Source organism: Etheostoma cragini, chromosome 15, assembly GCF_013103735.1.
Source record: "Etheostoma cragini isolate CJK2018 chromosome 15, CSU_Ecrag_1.0, whole genome shotgun sequence".
In the NCBI taxonomy this organism is placed as follows: domain Eukaryota; kingdom Metazoa; phylum Chordata; class Actinopteri; order Perciformes; family Percidae; genus Etheostoma; species Etheostoma cragini.
The window spans coordinates 6369095-6384064 of NC_048421.1; the positions used below are offsets into that span (position 1 = coordinate 6369095).

Consider the following 14970-nt stretch of genomic DNA (forward strand, 5'->3'; position numbering starts at 1 on the left):
GGTGCAGAATTACAGCCACTAGAGTCAGTCCCACAATGAGCTTTCCTTAGAACATGCCATTTCTGTCTCTGTAGCTATTGAGGGGGAAAGACCTTAAGCCCTCATATGGGGGCAAGATTCCAGATCGGCCCATCTGAGCTTTCGTTTTCTCAAAGGCAGAGCAGGATACCTATTGCCATTTCTAGCCACTGAAGGACCATAGGCATGCTGGGGGAACTCATGTTAATGTTAAAAAAATTTTTTTATAAATTGACATTTTCATGTCATGGGACCTTTAAATTATAATGTTGAATCCCACCAAAGCTCCACACCGTAAAAAGCAAATTGATGGGATTTGAACTCAAATTTTATCTGCTAAAAAACCTAGTTTGGTAAAAGTTACTCTTCTTTTTTCTTAATCTAAATAAACACAAACAAACATATCCATACTCAACATGCTAAATTATCTTTGAGATTTGTAAGGTGGTAACAGGTTTGAGTGTGGATGTGTCCATCATAAAAAATTACCCAGTCAGCTTGCTGCCATCTAGAGGTTTATTGAGGTCCTCATCTAGTACAGTATACAATACTGCTACACTGAGCACTTTAACACATGTAAAAACATTGCTATGGTCTTATGAGGTATAATATAATCTCTCTCACACACACATAGACACACTCTCTCTTTCACTTCACACACACACACACACACACACACACACACACACACACACACACACACACACACACACACACACACACACACACACACACACACACACACACACACACACACACACACACACACACACACACACACACACACACACACACACACACACAAAGACAAACCCTAATTTAATTTAACATGCTGGTGGTTTGTCAATTTCCTAAAACCTTACATAAATTATTTGTTTCACTAAACATAGCAGCTTATTCCTTTTCCATGTATCTGCGAGTGTTTTATTTTCCAAACCGTGTGAGTGGTTCAGAAAATGAATGGAGGGAGCTACATGGAGGAGTGGTAGTTTCACAACTACAGAATCTAAAAAGCTTCTGGCTGGTAATGTATCTTCAATGATATAAATAGTTAAAACAACTTGCTGAATGAACTAGATCTAGAACTTGCTGAATGTGATACTTTATGCAACCCATCGATTCTTCAGATTACAGTTTTTTTCCGATTGCTAAACAGTGGCCACAACTGGGGCTACATGTGCAAAACTCTAACTACAGTATGCACTACCAACAGTCACCTGAGCTAAACAGTCCACATCACCTGCAAAACACATTCCAAGCAACACAATTCTTAACCCATGTCTCAAAACAGGCTCAATGTTCAGTGCAGCTGAGCTCAATTCAGATTTTCATCAGGGACACAAAACATATCTATATATAAAAATATATATATATATATAAACATAGATGTACTTGGATTGGGTGGGCACTTCATGTAATTTAGTGCATCCATTCTGTACATTTCAACAAGGACACAATGACCACTCTTCTAATCAAGATGTGTTGAATGTCCCTCACTTAAACCATCTACTAAAAGTGATCACGCCTTGACCACACAAAATAAAGACAATAGCGTCACACACCAATACAGAAAACACTAACTTTCTCATCTCTGCAGGTTGAACAATTTAAGTGACTTCACACTACTCAATATTTTCTTTAAAGAAAAGATATAGATTTCATAATATTATATCAATTTTCACGTAAGGTAAAGAAGAAGGAATAAAAATCAGCAATTTGCTTCAATATAGTATTTTGTCTCTAGTAATTTATGGAATTACTGGAAAAAAACTAAAGGTGTGAACAGTAACAGAATGTGACTGATCCTGGTCTCTCTCCAGCATCATGTGACAAGTTTTCTTCATCACACTGGATGCCTGCATCATCTCTAAATACTAATGAATGTGGTATTTTCTAAGGCTTTCACCTCTATTACTTTCTGAAAAACAGTAAGAACGCAGTTTTAGTATTGTAAAGATATAGTGTTTGTTTTTTTTCATAGTTGTGCATACAACCTTAGACATCTGACCTGGACATATCGGTATCTTTGCTCTTTTACTTGCTTCTCTCAATTGGTACAGTGTACGATGGTTATTCATATTTGGTGTTTCTATACAAAAAAAGCTTTCTGAGCTTTCTATATATGAACAACATATATGTTCACTAACTAGTCTAAAACAAGACACCTGCTTAGGTTTTCAGCTAAAATTGCCATTAACAGTGTTTGATAGACACCAGACTCAAATCTATTCTGTTTTGAATGTGTGGGTGATAGTTTCGACAGCAGTGTGTTAGCATGTGAACAAAGTGCTGTAAATCCACAGTGTTGTGCAAGTTGTGGTTAAAGCCATGGGATAAGTTTGTAGAGTTTTGAAAACTGTGTTCAAGCAATGAAAATCAAATTATAGTTTGGTCCACATGAACTGCTGTGCAGACTGTAGTTAGAGTTTTGCACATTTGACTCCAGTTGTGCCCTACATCTTTTAGCAATAAAAAAACTGTAAGAAAAAATCTGTGTATGAGCACTCTCCGTTCACTTTGGAATATTTCTTGCATGGTCTAGCTCATACAATTTCTGAGGTTAAGAATCTAAACATGTTGTCCTCCCACAGACATGTTCACATCACAGTATCTTGTTCATCATCATCTTCCACCTCTTGCTGGGGCAAGAGCTGGTAGTGTTCGTTGCCCATTGGCAGGAAGGCCGTCCTGGGATGAGCCTCCGCTTCTTCAGAAGGGACTCTATGCAGGGAGTTGGAATCCAGCTGCTCAGTGGTGCTGCATTTAGTGTACAACTCACGGTGCATCTCCTGGCAGCCTGCCTCCTCAGAGCGAGTGTCCAGGACCCTGGGTTTTTTCAATGTATAATGGATGTAGCCAAGAGGCACAGGCAAGCTGGCAACGACTATCAGCAATATAATCATTGCAAGAGCCCAGCCAGGGTACTCAAGAGTCATCTCAGAGGCCTGATGAGAGGAAGAAACAGAGCATGTCCATGTCCAAGAGAGAAATATAGGAAGCAGAAATTACTTAATCTTCAAATATTTTGTCCGTGATAATGAAAAACGTGCAATGTTAAGATTAAATGATTCCTTTGTAGCAGCTTATATTAGCTCATTCATGGATAAGAACAGAAAAACAAATAGGCAAAGTTGTGTAACAAAATAATATTTATATGTTATAATATTATAAACTATAACAGAGAATTTAGCTATTAAATTGTTCTTTGTAGGAAAAGATAAGTCCAGTATCTTACTGTGGTTTGATTCCAGGCAGTGTAAGTGGGCCTTTTGAAGACCATGCGCAACAAACTTGCAGCCAGAAGACCAACCATCGCCAACAAACAAACATACTTCCAAAGATATTTGTACACCACCGGGGGGCGCCATTTGAGCATGACTTCAATGTCATCTAGGAAGCTGCAGTGATGGGAAACATTTATGAGTATCTTTTCAAAACAAGAAATAAAAAGACAATAAAACAGGACAGAATAATTTATTAGGAAAATGTCAGAATTATTGCTTTCTTACCGATCTGTTCCATAAACCCACGCCACGCTAATGGTTTCAAAGATAACTACAATGACTAATGGTAGAGTTGCAGAGTAGTCGTCAAACATAGTCACAAAATAGTTTCCTGAGCGCTGAGTGAATAGCAGTCCTATTAAGAATCCCAAAGCACAGCTGGACACTGAAACACAAATAAGAAAGCAGACAGTGTTAGATATTAGCAGTTATCTGAAACTTTTAGTTGTTTTCAATTACTGCAAACAGACAATCATTGTAGTCTTTAGAGGCAATAGATAATAAAAAGTAAGACTGACAGGCCTATACACAGACATCCACATATCCTGCCTATTTCACCTGTATACACCAAATATGTCTGGACAAGAGTCATTTCAAAAAACACAAATGAATGGTGCACAAGACAGAGCATCATGTGAAGACATGTTGACACGTGTGCATTACCGGTGAGCAGAGTCCGGTGGCGGCCCAAGAGGCTAAAATTGTCCATGAGAGGTGTGAGGATTCCCTGCATGGTCCCAAACATGGTGCTGAGACCCAGGTTGAGCAGCATTAGGAAAAACAATGTGGACCAGAAAGGGCTGGCAGGGAAAAGGGCCATCACCTCAGTGAATGCTATGAATGCCAGGCCTGTCCCTTCAATACCCTGTGCACATATAAAGGGAAGACAGAAAAGGTAGAGGGATTAAGTCTGAACACAAATTTTCTAAATGTTAACAGATTACAAACAAGTATAAGGTGGCTAAATGAATCCACGGAGAAAACAAAACTTGTGAGTTGGGATTGGAATTTCCAGCAGCATCATGTGCAATCACATTACCCAACCCAGTATTTGGACCCCTATTTGGAGTTTTTGTAGTGAAAAATTTGATAGCACTATACTAGAAGCACTGCTGTAGTAGTCTCTGCAGTAATGGGTGAGTTATCTTTTTTGTAAAATAACCCCTTTGTCACAGCTTGCTCCCATCTTCCTGAGAGATCTACTAGATACCGTGTACCATATGTTTTCCTTTTCTTGCCAGCTGGATATTTTACAGTACATTACAGATTCCTCAGGGGTCCTGGGAACCTCAGCACCACACCTTCTCATTGTTATTGCAATGTTCACCTCAGTTTAAGGCTATGTTTACACGTGGCTGGCTAGTTTCATAAACAGACATTTCAACTTCTAAGTTTTCAAAAATAAAACCCTGCCCAGCTGTCAATTTTTTTTAAAAGTGTTCGGTTACACACAACCGTGTACATATGCCGTCAAGAGCATGCCGAACCTGTAGGTGGCAGTGTAACGAGAAACTCTAGCCAACGTTAGGCAATCAGAATCCCGAAAATATCAAAAACAGCAACAAATCACTTCCCCTCTCTTCTCTTGCTCACTTCCTTGGCTCCTTAAACCTCCGTTTGTCTCAGCTTATATGCAAACGTGCAAATAAAAATTTCCCAAATCTTCACTTTGGCCCGGCGTTTTTACTAAGACACGTTTTCAAAGGCAAATTCTTTGTTTGCGTATAAACAAAAGGGAAATGTCTAAACTGTAAACAAGGCCTAAATCCCAGATTTTTATTTTTAACAAGCAACACTCTCTCTCTCTCTCTCTCTCTCTCCCTCTCTCTCTCTCTCTCTCTCTCTCTCTAAGGTTATCACATGAAAATGTTTCATAGTACCCGGTATATAAAAACAGATTTTTTAAATTAAAATGTTCACCAGTGACGCAAAACATATCTATATATAAAGATATATAGCTATACTTGGGTTGGGTGGGTATTTCATGTAATTTAGTGCATCCATTCTGTACATTTCAACAAAGACACTATGAGCACTTTTCTAATCAGGATGTGTTAAATGTCCCTCACTTAAACCATCTACGAAGAGTGATCATGCTTTGAACTTCTAAGAATCACTTCTATATGCTGATCAGTTTCGCAATAAAAAAAGTACTCCATTTTTGTTTTTAACTAAGGACTATTTTTTTTTAATCTCTGTCACTGTTAAATAATTCTTCTATTTCTGTGTTTCTCCCATTGTGAAGCATGACTTCTGTCTTGATAACCCCTACAAAAAGAAAGTTAATTAATCTCTTATTATATCTCAAGGATACCTTATTCATCTCCTGCTCCAGACTGCAGTCAGTGATGTTAGGGCCCACCATGGAGCTGTGGTGACTGTACCACTCGCTGTATTCAGCTATAGACACAGAGCCGGGATCTGTCATGTTGATCCCGGGCAAACCCGGGCCAAGCAAGTGCTGGTTAGATCCATGGGATGACATGAGGCTTAGAAGACCAAGATTTCTGGAAGAGGTTAGAATAAAAGATTAAATATAAGGCAATATCTGCTGTGAAATGCCATTTGCTCAAATATCATTATTAATTGTGAATATTTATTAGGAATGGTCAAATATCAGCGATTATTGCATAACATTCCACCCTTGGCTCCTCTGTTGTATTTCATCAATCTTTGACGGTCATAACATAGAAATTGTTTGCCTTAAATATTTTTTCAATCAACTGAGAAATTTATTTCTCACATTTAACAATTTCTTGCAAATGTGCCTGATTTGGATACATATTTAAAGCAATATCCTGAACCTTAAGCAAAACAAGTTGCTTTACTAAATTACATGGTGTGGTCATTGAAGAATACGGTCCTTTTTAGTTTGTTGCAAAAATAAAAACTTATGGGGTTGTATAATAGTAGTTAGCAACATTAGAAATACTGTCGTAGAGAGTAATGCTTTTAGTCAATATTCATGCACACACACGCATACATCCGTACTCAGCCACGCAGCGTAGAGCAAGGTTCTTGGCCCGGAAACCCAGCACAACGAACACCACCAGCGAAGCCAGCACAGATGTCATGAAGTTGATGCCAGAGACCATCAGTGCATCCCTGTGGCAGTTGTTATGGACAGGATTGTAGGAGGAATATGCGATGACGGAGCCATAGCCCAATCCAAGGGCAAAAAACACTTGTGTAGCAGCTTGCCGCCACACCTGCACATTTCCCCAGATTTCCAGCTGAAAAATACCACCAAAAAGGTCTCATTAAGTCAAAATTATTGTAAAGTGTACAAACTTGGAAAATTTCCTAGGCAGTTTAAAATACTCTCTAGTACATTTTCAATAGATTAAAAAATAATAATCAAGAGATGAATATGATCAAAAACACAATGAAATTTGTGCTTACTTTAGGATAAAACATATATGTGATTCCGTCAATTGCGCCGTCCAACATCAGCCCTCTGATGAGGAAAATAAAGAGCACCACATACGGGAAGACTGAGGAAAAGTACATCACCTAAGATTTGGAAAAAGAAATGGAATACGAATTCTGTGCCAGAACATTTGGTTTGGAATGACATGTGACATTTGAGGAATAATGCTTATTTGCTTTTTGGCTGAGTGTTGGATAAAAAGTCTGATACCAATTTAATGTCTGTCCTTCACATGTGATGAACAGTTAGTTAACATAGCTGAGCATAAAGACAGGGAACAGGAGTATGCAGATATCCTGGTTCAGTGTGGAGGTAATAGAATCTGCCTACCAACCTCTAAAGCTCATTAATGAAACACATTATATCTTGTTATTTAAATTTCATACCAACAACCAATGTGTAAAAATTACAATTTACAATTTTACAGGAGGTGTCTTCCTGTTTTCCTGGCTGATCTTCAGAAGTGCTGGTAGATGGATTTTGTTACCATTTCCCCTTGTTTACAGTTGTTGTGCTAAGCTAAGCTAACTGTCAGTTGCTTATATTTATCGGACATATGAGAGTGGTATTGATCTTCTCATCCAACTCTCTGTCAGAAAGCATTCCCCCAAAATTCCCCCTTTTTCCTTTAACAATGATACAAGAATAAATGTGTGTATATGTTGGTTGTTGATATAGGGATCCCTGGGCCTGGGGTGACAAAGAGAAGAGATGTTAACTTACCTTTGCAGATGACTTGATGCCCTTGATCATAGCCAAGGACACAATTGCCCAAGCAGCTAATAAACAGCCCGTCATGATGGGGTTGAACTCTCCTGTTTCATCGATGGAATTTGTGATGTCAAGGGCTTTCCGAAACCAGAAATATGACGTTGGGGAAGAACCTGCACATTCTTTCACTGATGATTGAAGATAGACAACATTATACCTGCATCTGGACTGTCGTCTACATGAAATCTCATTTTGAATAACTTCTCAGTTGAGTCAGTACCTGTGTCATTGGTGGTTACATCAATTGGACATCGCTCCCATGGCAGAGGATACTGGAAAGAATTACCCATGTAGAACAAGCTCCAAGCAATAATAACATTGTAGTAAAGAGCCACATAAAAACAGACCTAGAGGAAAAGAAAGGGTTCATGAATAAAATAACTTAATACCTTATCAATATTTACATAGTAAGGCCTTTGCGATAATGGATACAGTATGTGCTGAGCTGTATAGTCTGAGAAAAGTTCTATGAAAGTCAACGTTTTGTTTTCCAAGTGAAGAACAACAAGCATTTTCTTTCTAATTTAATTAATTTTAAATCCAAAAGTTACAATTAACCTGTTGATACCTGTAATGTTTCAGTGTCTCTGTAATAAACTGTGAAACTGACATTGACTGGGACTAACAGAGCAATGAGAATTTTTGGAAAAGAAAAAAAGCACAGACTTCTAAGCATACAAGTATATGCCTGTGTGCTTTATGTGCACAGAAATTCTTGCCCAGTCTGTTTGCAGTGTCTGGTTTGTAGAGAAAGTGTTATGCAACAAACTGCCAGCACTACAGCGCAATGCCTCTCTCATATTACAACATGGCAGCATGTCATCAGCGTCCTTTCTTAAGTATACATACAGTGTGGCTAGTAATAAAAAGAAATTTGTTCCCAGAGAAGTGATAAACGATGCCATGCCTTGGCTAAGGCAAGTGGAGAAAGACACTTCGCTTATAAATCTTTAATCTTTAATTCTGTGGCTCATTTTATCTTCAAAACCCAAACATGAAACAGCCAACCAGCTACCCCACTACAGCAGCCTAGCTGTGATACTATGAGCTATGAGTAATCATTTTGCGTATGTGTAAACAGGAGTAAAATACAGGATGGGGAATGGATGTTATTGCTTCCCAATTTAGGCTTTTATTGGCAATTGACATGTAATCCAAAGTCTAACTTTTTATTCATACATGAACGGTATGATACCAAACCCAGAACAAAAACAATGTAAAAAAAATAAAAATCGCTCCTCACCATGCAGCTGGAGTAACCAATCCCTGCCAGCTTTGGGGAGATGTGCTTCCATACACCAATGCTGCCTTGGCGAATGCTCTGGCCAGCTGCCAACTCCATAAAAAAAAGTGGAACTCCCACAATCAGTAAAAGAAAAACATACAGCAGCATGAAGGCCCCTGGAAGGAGGGAAAGAAGATTCTAAAACATTTAAGACATTTATTTTTGAACATATTTTTGTTGTGTACATTTGTTATTACATTTTCTCATAGACACATATGTGCTGTTGTATGTTTGTGTCATGCTTTAAATTGGCCATATAGACAAAATGGTCAGCTACTGATTTCAGAAGAGCTACCATGATGATGAACAGTCAAAACCAATGAGTTGAAACATACAATTTTTTCTTTAAAGACACTCACCTCCTCCATTTTGGTGGCAAAGGTATGGAAACCTCCACACATTCCCGAGGCCCACACTGAATCCCACTTGGGCCAACACATACTGGATCTTAGAGTCCCATGCTGGACGGTCTGCATCGCATGTCTCAACTCTATCTGGACCGCACACAGTGGTAAGCTGAGTTTCAGACTGGCCTTCGCCCAGCCAAGCTTCGTCCTCGTTGCTGTCCAGTGGAGGTTTCTCCATCTTGACATAAACAAAGAAAAAGAAGAAGAATAAAACTTTATTGATAATCAGTTGACAGAAAGGTAGGCTTACTTATTGACATGGGACAGTCAAAGTCAAAACATAAAAGTAAACATGATATTTTATGCCAAGAAAATAAGAAAGAAGAAAAGTTATGTACTGTATAAAGACAAACTGAATGTTTGCCATCACTGTCTACAGATACCCACTAGGTCCAACTTATTGATCGGGGACCACAACTGTCTATAACAATATGAAAGTTGTACAGTGTCTGGCAAAATAGCTACAAAGAGCTGAGAGGAGGGAACGAAGAGGGGGTGTGGCCTCAACACACCCCCTTGTATTTAATTATAATCCATAACAATTTAATGAAATCAAATTCTGTTTTTGATCCTACTTTTAGTATCAATGTAGCACTATTTCATTAATTACGTTTACATTATTTATTTACATTCTATATCTTTTTTATTTTTATCATTAGTAGTGGAATCCACCATTCCCACACTGGATTCAAATTGCCTTCACATGCACAAGCATTAAACAGGATGATGCATGCATCTAACCCAGTGTTACTGTTTTTGACTTTAGACTCACCGTCTACTGCTCACTTTCCCCATGCTGTATCAGAGCTTTGTTAAGTTACTTCTAATGAAAACTCAGCAATTCATACTGCTTCACATTTAAAGCATTCAACTGGCAAAACTCTGGTGGGTTTTACTGTAAAATAAAATCATTAAAAGAATAATTGTTCATCAATAATGAGTGTACAAAACAATAGTAATTTTTGCGCTGCAAACCAAGACTAAAATCTCAAGAACAACATCAATAGAAAAGTGTTGTTTGCTAGGAAGTACACTATATTATCCTTACACTGTCAAAGAGTATATCATAATGATTCCTGCAACATTTCTAAGACATCTACAGTGGTTTCTGTGAAAATTATCCAAATAAAAATGTGATTACACCATTTAAATTATCTGCCATTGAATTTACAAAAAAGGAGCATGTCAGGTGTCACTGTTCAAACAAATAGGGAAAATCTCTATGCAAAATGACATCAGATAATCAGACTGCACTTGAAGTACACACTGTCATCAACTAACAGACCTCAGATGAGTGGGCAAGATCCAAAATGGCTTATCGCGTGCCAAACTGGCTTCATGACATGACCTGGCAGTACTACTGCTGGTGTCAGTGTGAATGGAAAATCACAGGAGGTGTATGACCCAGAAAAGTATGTAGTTGGTCAGACAGGACACATGGCCAGATATGACAGGTGATGTCAGAAATATGTATACACACTTACACAGTAGAGTCTGGGAGAGTGACAAAAATATGCATGCACACACAAATAGAAAAAAGGGGAAGTGGGAAGAGGAGTAGCAACTAGGCAGATCTCTGGGTAAAGGAGGTCTTTGGTGTGTGGGTGGGAGATCCATCGGGAGGTGTTAGGTTAACATTGGTTCACACTGTGGGTGGTGCTGAGGCACATAGGTGCACCATGTGGTGGATATAGTTGGCAACAAGGCAGGAGACTTGCTATTAGAAGGCTTTTAGGACCTTTTAGGATTGAGGACCTGTTTATCAAGGACCAAAACAGGCTTTTGGTGTAGTAATGGTGCCAAATGTATGTCAGACACCATCTAATGTTACCTCAACAGCTGAAACAATAATTTGATTGATGGATATGTCAGTAATTGGGATAATGTATCTGCAAAAATTATGATAATCTAGTAATGATTCTTTATTAGTGCTCTTTATTAAGCACATTAACCAGAAAAATCACTGTCTCCAGCGTCTTTGGGTTTTGGATTGTCAATCAGACAAAGCAAGCCGTTTGAAGATGTTGTAGATAATACTATTATACGTTAATTGATTAAAAGAACTGCTAGTTGCAGCCCTAGTTGCATGCAGATTCAGTGGATAGTAATTGAAGACAGTTGCCTGAATCTTAATCAGTATTACCATTTTGAGAACTGATAAGAGTACAGCTATCAGATGTGTGAGTAACCTTGGTGGTGTAGCACTTTCCTTTCAAAGACAAACCTAAATGCACTTCAGTAGCACTTTCCTTTCAAAGACAAACCTAAATGCACTTCAAAATTTGGGGTGGCAGTAGCTCAGTCCATAGGGAGTCTGATTGGGAACCATAGAGTCATTGGTTCCAATCCCTGTATGGACCAAAGAACGGACTGTGGATTGATAGCTCGAGAGCTGCCACTGCACCTCCTGGGCACTGCCAGGTGCCCTTGAGCAAAGCATTGTACCCCCCCAACCACTCAGGGAACTTGTCCAGCTGGCAGCCTACTCACTCTGACATCTCTCTATTTGTGCATGTATATGTCCTAAGCATGTGTGTGTATTTCACACCTGTGTATAGTGATTGCTAACAAACAGAGTGTACATTGTAATTTCCCCACTGGGTATCAATGAACAGTATGAATTATTCAAATTAAAATGACAGAACCAAACTTAATCACAAAAGTTGATATTGAAACAAACCTTGGCATACATGCAGATACAGTTCATCTCAAATTTACGAGCTTGAACATTTCAGTGGATCCTCAAATGCTTCTCAACAACACGGCAGTTGTGTAGTTTGTCGAACCATTTTACACACAATTGTACTTTGTTACAAATTGAAAGGCCCAGGTATTTCCTGTTTATTCCTGAAACTGGGAAAAAAACTGCAAGCTTATTCTTTAGTTCCCGGTGCCTTGCTACATTCTTCACGCACGCACGCACGCACGCATGCATGCACGCACGCACGCACACACACACACACACACACGTTCTGATTATTGGTCAGCAGGGTTTATCTCTGGGTACAGTTGGAAAACAGGCACCCTTCGACTGTCCTTGTTGAACTGTGATAGCAAAGACACGCCTAACTCATCTCTGAAATACCTTTTTTTTATATTTATAGATAGTTAGAACGTTTTAAGAAACAAGCTTTAGAATTTGTGACGATACACTGTAGTTTACTGGATCAATCACAATCATTTCATCAGACAAACTCTAAATAGCTACTGTCAGAATTTCGTTAATATTTCCTAATAATAATTAAAACTTCTGTAATGTAACGCAATGCATAACCTGCAATAACATGTTCAACCTTATTAAAACTGCTACTTTGTATATGTTGTGGAGGTATTGCAGACACCCTAACCCTCAACAAACAGCCAAAATAAAGACCCTTTCACTCATGGAATTTTACATGTGGATGTCATGTCGGAAAAAGGAGCCATAATCTTATTTTCTTTGCTTCTGTAAATATCTCTTTGGCAATCTGCCTGCTCAGGACCTTTTAAAATTTCTGTAATCATCCATTACAACTCAAGAGTAAATTAAACAATCACACGTATCAGGCCATTAGAAAAGTTGCCATATAGTCAACCTATTTTCAACACAGCTGCTACAGGATAAATATTACATAGCATAACTGACGTGAGAAAAACAGGAATGGAACAAGAGCCAAAACATAACTGTCACGTCTTGTATTTAAATAAGAAGTTCACAAGATCTATTGCAGTGTTGATGTCAATCTTGTGCAAAAGCATAATAATAAGGCAATTAAATAAATGACAGCTGTAGCACAACTGCATCAAGAAGCTGCAGAATGAGAGCTACAGCATATTAACAGGTATAATCGACCAGCACTATGATGTTCATCAAAACAAAGTATAATCATTTTCTCTACGTGATTCGCCATGTTTTAAGGATGAAACATATATCAGTATTTATCTAAAGAAAAAAAAAATGCCAACCCACTGATAAATACAGATACCACACTCTTTCCCAAGCATGCGCGCGCACACACGCACACATACACACACACACACACACACACACACACACACCTGAGCAGCTGTCAATAGTGTATAACCTATGGGATACCTATATTACTGTTGTGTATATTTGATATAAAAAGGTGCCTTTTACCTTCAACTTGAGGTTGTTTATATCTACATAAGATTTGATTGTTATCAGTGTGCCAAAATAAAGGGACTGTATTTTTTGTAAAAAAAAAACAGACTTAAAATTAATAAGTAATATAATTCAATATTTGGTCTTTGCTGCTGTAGTAAAGGCCCATAGCATATTAATTTATTTCAAATGTCTATCACAATAGCTTATATAGACATTGAAAGTTGTTGGGAAACATATCTGTGGCTGAGCATATTGAGCAGCCAGGGTGTGGGTAAAAAAATGTACAGAAATCAGCTGCATACCCGAGATTATCGAAAGTGAGGCAAACCACAGCCTTAAAGCCTATTCATGACTGGATAAGTAACACAGGAGTAACGGCAAATTATACAACATATAGGCTCCATGTCGGCCTAAGTTATGTTCAACAATTACAGCGAGAAAAAGGTAAAGCCATGCAAAATGAGAAAAGTTAAAAATAAAAGCATGCGGATTTTGCACATTGGAGCTCTTTGAGTTCCGTTGATAAAGAAAACATTTGTGGACATACCATGCTGACAGCACGGTCCAAGAGAGGAGTGACTAGAAGTCTTGGTGTTGGTTTCTCTGCCCGTCACTTTGTCCTTCTCTCACAAGGTTATTCTTTCTCTTCCCTAGGCTTTGCCAACATTCAGGCTACCAAATATAATGTGCTAAGGAAGAAAAGTCTCGACAAATGCAAGTTTTAATAACTTGAGGCCACGTTTCTTGTACTGGAAAAAAACTTTGTCGTCGCCAACCCGTGAAGTCATGAAAGGAGAAGTAACTGCAGATGAAGCCAATGGGAGGACTGAGAAGGCTGGAAGGCCCATCCCCTAAACGGTCGAGGGGGGGCTGGACAACACAAGAATACACACTACTGTCAGTGTTACTGTGTGTAGGTGTTGTGTAAAAAAAATAAAACACTACTAAGGGGAGCTGTGTGCCCTGACTGTGCTCGTGCTCATTTAAATACGATTTCCTTTGCCAGTATGTTAAATTTGGGCTATATACATAGGGTGGCCTACTACAGACACTGCTGCATCTTTTGTATATCTTTTAGTAAAGAAAAGTAAAATACACTCACTGTCCAGAGCCGTCCTGTGCAGCAGGATGTTGTAGCTTTGTGAGAGGGAGATTATAGCATTTATTTCAATCAAGTCAGGTCAACTGTATTTTCAATTCTGCAGTATATGCCAGACATACAGAGCAACTGAAATTACGTTTTTCTCCAACCCAAGGTGCAATAAGGGCACGTACAAGTAGGCCTATAGATACAGTTTTTTTTTCTAATGCTTTTAAGCCCTATTTTGAAAAAAGGGACCGGTTGTTCTAAACAGTACACACAGTTAGCACCAAATGGCACACACGTATTACCAGATTTTTGTCTAACTAAAATAGTTCAAATTGTAAAAAAAGAATCTTCAGATTGCTCACATGAACAGAATTTTTTTCAGATACACACACTGTTGAAACAGTTATTTTTTAAATGTTTCACTAAAGAAGTCAGAGCAAACATATTCACAGAAGATATATTTACATTGGACTGAACAAAATATGCTCACAAAAAACAGTAAACTGAAAGAGAAAATTGCAGAAAAAAATAAATATATATCAACTTCAACAAACAAAATAAGGCTTAGACAATGCAG

The 14970-nt window shown here is 38.4% G+C and overlaps 1 protein-coding gene across 1 annotated transcript; it reads right to left on the bottom strand.

The window, feature by feature from the left end:
• Positions 1-1160: 1160 nt before the first annotated feature.
• Positions 1161-14214, bottom strand: slc6a16a (solute carrier family 6 member 16a). The gene is made up of 12 exons (XM_034893574.1): positions 13851-14214; positions 9148-9373; positions 8747-8904; positions 7724-7850; positions 7456-7631; positions 6705-6815; positions 6294-6535; positions 5617-5809; positions 3966-4167; positions 3528-3687; positions 3254-3416; positions 1161-2963 (listed from the first exon to the last, which is right to left on the bottom strand). Exons 1-12 carry the CDS (start codon positions 13851-13853, stop codon positions 2616-2618), a joined length of 2109 nt encoding a protein of 702 aa, XP_034749465.1. The 5' UTR covers positions 13854-14214; the 3' UTR covers positions 1161-2615.
• Positions 14215-14970: the final 756 nt, after the last annotated feature.

Bases quoted from the DNA above. Each gene is read 5' to 3' on its own strand.
- slc6a16a (XM_034893574.1), bottom strand. The intron at 7,632-7,723 runs GTACTGACTCAA...TTCAATCATCAG, and splicing joins TGTAACCACCAATGACACAG to TGAAAGAATGTGCAGGTTCT. The intron at 5,810-6,293 runs GTACGGATGTAT...AACCTCTTCCAG, and splicing joins GCTCTACGCTGCGTGGCTGA to AAATCTTGGTCTTCTAAGCC.